This window comes from Dipodomys ordii, unplaced genomic scaffold (assembly GCF_000151885.1).
Source record: "Dipodomys ordii isolate 6190 unplaced genomic scaffold, Dord_2.0 Scaffold91, whole genome shotgun sequence".
In the NCBI taxonomy this organism is placed as follows: Eukaryota; Metazoa; Chordata; class Mammalia; order Rodentia; family Heteromyidae; genus Dipodomys; species Dipodomys ordii.
Window position 1 is genome coordinate 1,123,621 of NW_012267307.1, and position 9,658 is coordinate 1,133,278.

The window sequence follows — 9,658 nt, forward strand, 5'->3', positions numbered from 1 at the left end:
GCTCTGACTTCAAGCCCTGATACTAGACCACAGAGATATCAAAAGTTCTGGGGGTGAAGTTCAAGTGGTAGAGCACCTCTCTAGCAAGCATGGAAGTCCTCGGCTCAAACCCAAGTTACTACCTAAAAAAGAAAAATCTACTGAAGTTTTCAAACCCTTTGTTTCTTAGAGAAATGGTTGGAGCCCAAAGGACATTCTCAACATTCTTCAAATGACACCAAATTACACTTTTGTTACTGTGATCAAGGTTAAGACTGTTCCAATTCCTGGGCTAGTATGTGATTATTTATCTCCTCAAAGAAAAAGTATGTTGATGTTAAAAAACAAGAGTCAAAGTTTCTTCCACCCTTGTATTTGTACTTGTTAGAGCACTTGACCTTCAGTAGATTAGCATACTCTTTACATTCAAGTTTTCTGTAATATTAAAGACTTCAGATATGCTCTGTGAATTACCAGTTGTCAAATGTGCTAAAAAAAAGAAGTTTTAAAGCCAGATAATTTAGTGGAAAAAAGTACACAATTAAAATTTGGAGGTCTTAGTTTCCTTTTATGTAAAATGAAAGATAATACATTTTTTCTTTCTTTTTTTTTATGGTTGTGGGGCTTGAACTCAAGGCCTGGGTGCTGTCCCTGATCTCTTACACTCAAGGCTACCACTCTTAACAGTGTGAGCCACAGTGCTAACTTCCAAAATAATACATTCTTTAACCTTGAGGTGACTTAAAATTGGGAACAGCAAAAGATTCAACTGTACATTTTGAGTTTTAAATTATTGTAAAGATTTTGTTCTTCTACAAAGAAGATGTAACAAGAATAACCATGAACTATGGGAAAATTTATGATAGCAGAAACATAGAGAAGACTACTCATTTAATAAATTAGTTGGTGTTTTGCATTATAATTATAGTATTCCACTGTAAGTTTAAAAGCTAAATTATCTTTGAGGGTGATGAAAATGTTCTAAAATTTATTGCATTAGTAGTTGAATAATTCTGAATATAGTAAGAAAATTTAATTGTGCATTGAGTAAATTCTGTTATATGAAACACACGCCACACCACACACACACACACACACACACACACACACAGGAGTTTTGAACCCAAAGCCTTGCCCTTGCTAGGCAGGAACTTCAATAGTTGACCCACACCCCCCAGCTCTTTTGGCTTGTAGTTATTTGCAGAGGTAGAGGAATAACTTTTTTAAGTTATTTTTTGAATTACCTTTTTTCCATTGAGGCAGCTTCAGACCCTGATCCTCCTCCTTATACCTTCCACCAAAGTAGGATTACAGATGCACACCACCACACCTAACTTAATTGAAATGGTATCTTGCTAACTTTTTACCCAGGTTGGTCTCAAACCTTGATGTTCCTAATCTCTACCTCCTACCTATGTGAACTATATCATTTTTGGTTCTATGACCTATATCTTAATAAAATGTACCAAAACAATCTAGAAATCATTAGAAAATCTTGAAGGTAAATAAAATATTAGTGAAATGTAAATGCTGAGTTTGCCAATTTGTTTTTGTTTTGTTATTCTAACACTATGTCAAATATTATGAGTTGAATTGATAATTGAAGCCCAGCAAAAGCCTAGACAGTTTACTATCTTTTATTACTCTCTATCTTTAAAGGTCTGCCTGTTAAAATACCCAACTACAGGAAAATATGAATGATTCTAGGCAGCAGTCACTGTTCTTCATCACCTTTCCAGATTTACACAAACTCTGTGCTGTCCGGATAATACTGAGTGAAAGAGTGGCAGATACTGAAATTAGGAGTACACAAATGAAAATGTGCAGGTAAATATGTGTCTTCTGACTAAGCATTTTAGACTTCTTAAAAATCTATAAGATTGTTTTAGACGTACCCCCATACAAAGAAAAATATTCAGTATGTATATATTATTTGAAATATAGGATCCCGATTTTGGCTAGGTATGTTAAATTACATTTACTTGAGATGGACTCTCTCACTGTTTAGTTTCATATGCAATCTATGTTCCATCTTAAAATTTAAAATCTCTCCATTCATGAATTAAGTCAAGCTCCCCAAAATATGTAGTAATTAGTGAGTATAATATTCTTTATAGACACCTAAACAGTCCATAAAATTTTCAAAATTTCTAAATTTTCAGATAAACATAAAACACTCAAAAGTATTTCTCTAAGAATTGCTCTGAAATACTGAAGACTGGGGACTTACCATGTATTAGTTCCTTAAAGTGGAGTACGTAAAGGATTCATAGAATGCATGAGAGGATTGTTTTTTTAAGTGAATTTCTTAGAAAACAACAAAAACCCATAAAACTGTTAGGAGAAAGGTAGGTGTGGTGATGCATGGCTATAATCCCAGCATTCTGGATGCTGAGGCAGGAGGATCAAGACTTCAAGGCCAACCTGGGCCATCTGGTAAGACTTTTCAAGAGAAAAAATGCTACGGGAAAAAAAATGTGATGAAAACAGTCTTGGAATATCCTCATTACCTTATTATTTATAATACATTCTTCCATATTGTGTATGTATTTTTCCATCCAAGCCCTTCAGGGAGTCTGAACTCTTTCTGCTTATGTGTAATACAGTGAATGATACCCATTGCAGATTTACCTGTGCCCCTTTTGGAAAATACTAAAATTGCAAAAAATTAAAATTAAAAAAAATCCTAAAATAAATAGTTTGCCCCTGAGTTAAAGGTTGCTATGCCTGTGGAGTGAGGCTGTCTTAACTCATCGTCATAGTAACCAGTGACCTAGACCAGAGAACAGAGATCCAGCTGTCAGATGAAGAGAGCCTTTGCATCTGCTTCCCAGATAGCAGGGCCTGCTACGTGGTTTCTAACAGGTTTAAAGCAACTAGAAGCAGGCTGGCCCAACTTGCGTTTATGTTTTAGATGTTACTATTTTATGTTTTTTTCTTCTTTTTTTTTTCTTTTTTTTTTCCAGGGCTGAGGACTGAACCCAGGGCCTTGCGCGTGCTGCACGGGCGGGCGCCCTTCTGCTGGGCCAAACCCCCAGCCCCTATTTTATGTTTTATTAGCTCTTCTAGTTATGTTTTATGTTTTATTAGCTCTTATTAGTTACAAAGAGAGAAATTTCATTACTATATCTCCACACGAATTTACTCTATTTTCCAATCATTCTCACCCTCTCTATCACACTCTCTCCTCCCTACCCCCAAAAAATTACATCTCCAACGAGTTTCCTTATTTTGCTTCTATAGTTGCAACAAAACTATTTCAACAGTATTTAACCTCTTTTATCCACCCCACCCCACCCCACCCACCTACAGAGTCTTTTTTTCTCCCCAACAGCCCATCTCACTTATAAAGTCAACACCATATACATACTGAGTCATCTAAACTTGTTCTCTAATTATTAGTGATATTGAGAAATTTCAAAATTTAATTGTGTTCCTTCTTTTTCTTTAACCTTTGAAAAAGATTTTGATAGTAATCCAAATTATAATTTTTTTTTTTTTTGGTTAGTCATGGGGCTTGAATTCGGCCTGGGTGCTGTCCCTCAGCTCTTCAGCTCAAGGCTAGTGCTCTACCACTTGAGCCACAGCACGACTTCTGGTTTTCTGCCCACGCAGGCTTTGAACAGTGATCCTCAGATATCAGCCTCCTGACTAGCTAGGATTACAGGTGTGAGCCACCAGCACCCAGCTGAATTATAATTTATAATTTTTGATGTTTATTTGGTTGGGGATCATTAAACTAAAACTCCTACTCACTTCTTTCTGGCTTAAGAAATTTTCTTTAATGAAAGAAATCTACTTAATAGTTCTGATTTTGAAGTGATTTGTAATTTTACTGATAGGTGAGCCATAGACTTCTACCTGCCTCGGGAGGGAGACAACAAAGGGAAGAAGGAAGATACTTGGAAGAGAAATGGAATTTTGAAAGAAGGAATTTAGATTCACAAATGAAAAAAGATTGAAAATCTCAGATATGAGGACAGATTCTCAGCCAAACTCCAGTGGCTTATGCCTATCATCCTACTTAGGAGGCTGAGATCTTAGGATCATAGTTTGAAGCCAACCTTGGCAGGAAAGTCCATGAAACTTTTTTTTTTTTTGTCAGTTGTGGGGCTTGAACTCTGGGCTTGGGCGCTGTCCTGTGCTCTTCAACAGGTGAGTGCTCTATCACTTGAACCACAGGGCCACTTCTGGTTTTCTAGTAGTTTATTGGAGATAAAAATCTCACAGCCTTTCCTGCCCAGGCTGTCTTTGAACTGTGATCCTCAGATCTCAGCCTCCTGAGTGGCTGAGCCACCAGTGTGAGCCACCAGCGCCCAGCTCCATGAGACTCTTATTTCCAGTTAACTACCAAAAAACTGGAAATGGAGCTGTGGCTCAAGTTGTAGAATGCTAGCCTTGAGCAAAAAAACAGGGACAGTTCCCCCATTCAAGCTCCAGGACTAGAACAAAGAAAAAGAAAGCCGGCGCCGGTGGCTCATGCCTGTAATCCTAGCTGCTCAGGAGGCTGAGATCTGAGGATCGCAGTTCAAAGCCAGCCCCATCAAGAATGTCCATGAGACTCCAATCTCCAATAAACCACTAGAAAACCGGAAGTGGTGCTATAGCTCAAGTGGTAGAGTGCTAGCCTTGAGCTGTAGAGCTCAGGGACAGCACCCAGGCCCAGAGTTTAAGCCTTACAACCGACAAGAAAAAAAGAGAGAGAAATTTTCAGATCTCTATCACCAGGTGCGATTTCATAACTCTCTTCTTTTTTCAGCACTTCAGTTTAAACACGGATCCTTACACTTGACCCCCCTCCAGCCCTGTAATTAACCCTCTCAATTCCGACATTGGCTGGCCCTGCAATGTTCAAGCTTCCACACTAAATGCAATGAGAGACACAGAAATCTTTAACACACTCTTTGCCCAGAAGGAACTTAAATTTTAGGAAAACAAAATCTCTAAATGTTCTAAATAAGCAAAAGCACAGACAATGTACAAGCCCATTTTGAAATTAACATATTTTTCTTCACAGGCAATTGCTATTTTTACATCAAGATATTCTTACAGCACCTGTGCCTGGAATATTAAACCAAATTTGGGTGGTGATGGCGGTTAGTATTACCAACTATTGAGAGTAATATTGGTGAACACTAATTCATGTATAGTAGCTGAAAGTAAGGATAGTTAATCATTCTATGTTGTAGCTTGAAAAATTAACAGACTTTGATGTGCCTAAGGTTTAAGATCCATTTTTGTGGCTCTAAACTAATATTTAATTTTCTAAGTAGATTTGTTCATGAATAAATGAATAGACTTATTAAGAATAATTTTTAAGATAGCATAGAATTTATAGCTTTGATCATAGAGTTACACTTAAAGAAGTTTTTCAATTTAGAATATCAAATGTCTGTAAAAGAACTCAGTGTTGGGGCTGGGAAGGTAGCTCAGCGGTAGAGTGCATGCCTTGCAAGCATGAGGCCCTGGGTTCGATTCCTCGGCACCACATAAATAGAAAAAGCCAGAAGTGGCGCTGTGGCTCCAGTGGTAGAGCGCTAGCCTTGAGCTGAGGGATAGCGCCCAGACCCAGAGGTCAAACCCCATGACGGGCACAAAAACAAACAAAAACAGAACTCAGAGTTATTGGTTTTGTTTTTGTTTTTGCTGGTCGTGGAGCTTGAACTCTGGGCCTGGGCACTGTCCTGAGCTCTTCAGCTCAAGACTAGCACTCCACCACTTGAGCCATAGCACCCACTTCCAGCTTTTACTGTGTATGTGGTGCTGAGGAATCGAACCCAGAGCCTCATGCATGCAAGGCAAGCACTCTACCTCTGAGCCACGTTCCCAGCCCCATCAGTGTTACTGTTTTTAACTTAAAAGTTTTATTTATTTTGCCATCACAACCTTACAAGAAACAGAAAGGAGGCCCAACAATCAGAAAGCCATCCATTTCTCACTATTTAAACCAAGGCCTTGGACTGGGAATGTGGCTTAGTTGTAGAGTGCTTGCCTAACATGCATGAAGCCCTAGGTTCAATTTTTCAATATGTGGCTCAAGTGGTAGAGTGATAGCCTTGAGCAAAAGAAGCTCTGGAACAGTGCCCAGACCCTGAGTTCAAGCCCCAAGACTGGCAAGAAATAAACCAAGGCCTTGGCCGTGTGTGCGTGTGTGTGTGTGTGTGAGTGTGTGTGTGTTTACATATAGTAGAAAATGGGATTCATTATTTTAAACTTGCCTTTTATATTCCCTTTAATAAACTCCACTGGATACTTTTCTATGTTAATGTGTACATCTTCCTTTTTTGTGTGATGATCCTGGGGCTTGAACTAAGGGACTGGGTGCTATCCCTGAGCTTTTTTGCTCAAGGCTAGCACTCTACCACAGCTGGCTTTCTTTCTTTGTGTGTGTGTGTGTGTGTGTGTGTGTGTGTGTGTGTGTGTGCGCTTAATCAGAGAGAAGAGTTTCATAGCCTTTCCTGCCTGGCCTAGCTGTGAGTGATTCTCAGATCACAACCTCCCAAATATCTAGGATTATAGGTGTGAACCACCAGCACCAACCCATCTTCCTCATTCTTTTCTATTTATTTATTTTTTTTTGGTCGGCCGTGGGGCTTGAACTCTGGGCTTGGGCGCTGTCCCTCAGCTCTTCAGCTCAAGGCAAGTGCTGTACCACTTGAGCTACAGCGCCACTTCTGGTTTTCTGGTGGTTTATTGGAGATAGAAGTCTCACGGTCCCTCCTGCCCGGGCTGGCTTTCAACCACGATCCTCAGATCTCAGCCTCCTGAGTAGCTAGGATTACAGGCGTGAGCCACCAGCGCCCGGCCCATCTTCCTCATTCTTAAACAGTGAAATGTTTTATTGTACGATGTGCAGTAATTTAAGTTTTCTAATGCACATCTCAGTTAGTTGTGTTAGTATAAGCATAGTACTTCAGAAAGCAGCATTGAGGTTATTTTAATTTCTGGTTGTTTCTAGGACTCATTTTTTTTTTTTTGGAGTGGGGGTCTGGTTGTGGAGCCTGAACTCTGGGCCTGGGCACTGTCCCTCAGTTCTTCAGCTCAAGGCTAGTGCTCTACCACTTGAGCCACAGCACCACTTCTGGCTTTTTTTCTTTTTGCTTATGTGATGCTGGGGAATCGAACCCAGGGCCTCATGCATGCAAGGCAAGCACTCTACCACTGAGCCACCTTCCCAGCCCTCATTTTTTAAAGTGTGTTTTGTTATGCATTTTCAACTATAGATATTGCTAAGTTACTCTCAGAAGAATTTGTTACAGATTACATTTTTAGCAAATGACATTTGAAAGAATCTGTTTTTGAGGTCCTTTAAAAAACTGGCATCGGTGGCTCATGCCTGTAATCCTGGCTACTCAGGAGACTGAGATCTGATGATCATGATTCAAAGCCAGTCCGGGCAGGAAAGTCTGTGAAACTCTTATCTCCAATTGACCACCAGAAAACCTGAGGTGGCTCTGTGGCTCTGTAGTAGAGCACTAGCCTTGAGCTGAAGAGCTCAGGGACAATGCCCAGGCCCAGAGTTCAGGCCCCACGACCGACAAAAAAAAAAACAAAACAAACAACAACACTGGATATTAGCAGTCTTTAAATCTGTGATGTTGAAAAAAATGTTTCTTTAATTTGTATTTTTTATTAATTAATTGGAGCACGTAGGCATTTTGAAGTTGGACTACCATTCATGTCCTTTCTCTTCATTTATGTCTAAAAATTCATTATACATTAAAAAACATGGGAACCATTCACATATGAAATTTATTGGCCCTTCCTTTAAGTGGCATCAGGAGTCACATCATTGGCAGAGGTTTTCCTAATTTTGAGAATGTACACACAGATTCTAATTCAGGGAAAGAATGATATCAGGGCTTCAAGACATAGAAGCTGCTAAAATGATGGTTTGATTTTATGCCCTCTGCTGCATTATGCTTAAGATATTTATTAAATTATTTAGTTATATATTTATGTTAAGTCCTTTTTACAAATGTGTGTTTTTGTTATAGATATCATTTTTTAAAGCTGGGAATCTCAATGCCTACATTGAAAATCATGGAGCTAAGGTAAGTTTTTTAAAGGATAGTAATTTCATGTGTTATGATATTGGCTATATATTCAACTTTATTCTGTTGACAAACAAAAAGTGGAGTATCTTTCTCATAAATTATTGCTGTGCTCATGAAAGAACCCAGCAATTTTTACAAGAAATCATTTTGTGCACATTTAACACAGAAGGAAAGGAAGAAGCCTATGTTTTGTTGTTAGTTTAATTGCAGGATTTTATGTAGCATTTTCATTTACTGTACATATCTTTAAATAATCACATTTCCCCATTTTACAAAGGAAGTAAGTGAAACCTACAGAGATGGAATTATTGTCCACAATTATATACCTAATGTGGAGAAACAAAACACTGTGCATTGCATTCTATTTGAAGATGAACTTCTAGAGCTTAGCAATGAGAAAAAGTGAAAATCTAGAGTTGTCCCCTCTTTATTTCAGCAAATGAAATCATGAGACATTGGCTAAAGCTTACAGCATACCTCTCTGTAGCACCTCTGGGCAATGTAATGCACTTATTCCAGCAGCCTGGCCAGCAGCCACTGTTAGCCTCTGTTCCTCAGTCTGCTGGGGTTCAGGACAGTGAGGCCTCTGGTCACCTCCAAGATGAAATGTTGCCATTAGCTTCTAGGAAGATCATAAAGTTTTATGAATTCTAAATGTTCTTTACCATTTCCTGAGATATCTCTGAATGACCTAAAAGTTAATTTTAATCCAGAAGTTTATTTTAATCACCAGTCACAGTGTGGGAACATAGTGTTGTTTAGGAATAGTAGGAGAGATGATGATCAAATCATTTTGCTGTGACAAGCGTTTGGTCATCTAAAGATTCTGGTTTTAGGACCATTTATGAACTGTGAGAATTATTGGTGATTTGGGGAGCTTTCAACAGGGATAAATAATTTATTCTTCTTGCACATCCTATGCACAGATTTTCCTGTTATGGGAATAACCCAATAAAAAGATAGTAGAGAATCTGTCTCTGACTTTGTTTTACATACTGACATTATCTTAGATCACTGGCACAGACGGTTGTGAATGATAGAATTGTCCATCCTTGCCTGCATGTCAGACTGAGTCTGTGCTGATACATACTGCTATATTGGGATTCATTCCTCAGATAAAGGAAAACATCAGCACAGAAATTAAGGAAAAATTAATTTGACTTTCCAAGTAGACCCCATGGTTTGTGAGATTTGGTCAGCTGCTTGGGATCTGTGTCTCTGGAACTATCATTGAAGTGAGCATAACTGAGGTAGCCATCATCTTGCCATGTGGAGTCCTATTGATATAGCCGTAAGTAGGTTTTCTATGAGACAAACAGAGCAGCTGTGATCCCATCCCCTGCTAGGTACTTCTAGTGTATTCTAGAAATATTTCACTGGAAACCAAAGTGGTTCAAAAGTGAGGAATGCTTAATATTTGGAGAAAATTCTCCATAACTGTTTCCTTTTTCCCACAGTCACAAAGCAGCTTTTTTAAAAAAAATTCTGGACTATATTTTCAAGATGTTTGTATAATAAACTGCCTTGTCTCCACCTTTGATTAGCTTTTTTTTTTGGGGGGGGGTCTGGTCATGGGACCTGAACTCTGGGCCTGGGCACTGTCCTGAGCTCTTCAGCTCAAG

The 9,658-nt window shown here is 38.9% G+C and overlaps 1 protein-coding gene across 1 annotated transcript in view; it reads left to right on the plus strand.

The window, feature by feature from the left end:
• The first annotated feature begins 1,672 nt into the window (after window positions 1-1,672).
• Window positions 1,673-9,658, plus strand: part of LOC105992989 (chromosome unknown open reading frame, human C18orf63) — a 22,307-nt gene continuing 14,321 nt past the window's right edge. The window contains exons 1-4 of the mRNA XM_013026110.1: window positions 1,673-1,806; window positions 4,997-5,075; window positions 7,977-8,033; window positions 8,559-8,613. Coding sequence (XP_012881564.1) covers window positions 1,673-1,806; window positions 4,997-5,075; window positions 7,977-8,033; window positions 8,559-8,613 — 325 coding nt within the window. The remainder of the gene's footprint in view (window positions 1,807-4,996; window positions 5,076-7,976; window positions 8,034-8,558; window positions 8,614-9,658) is intronic.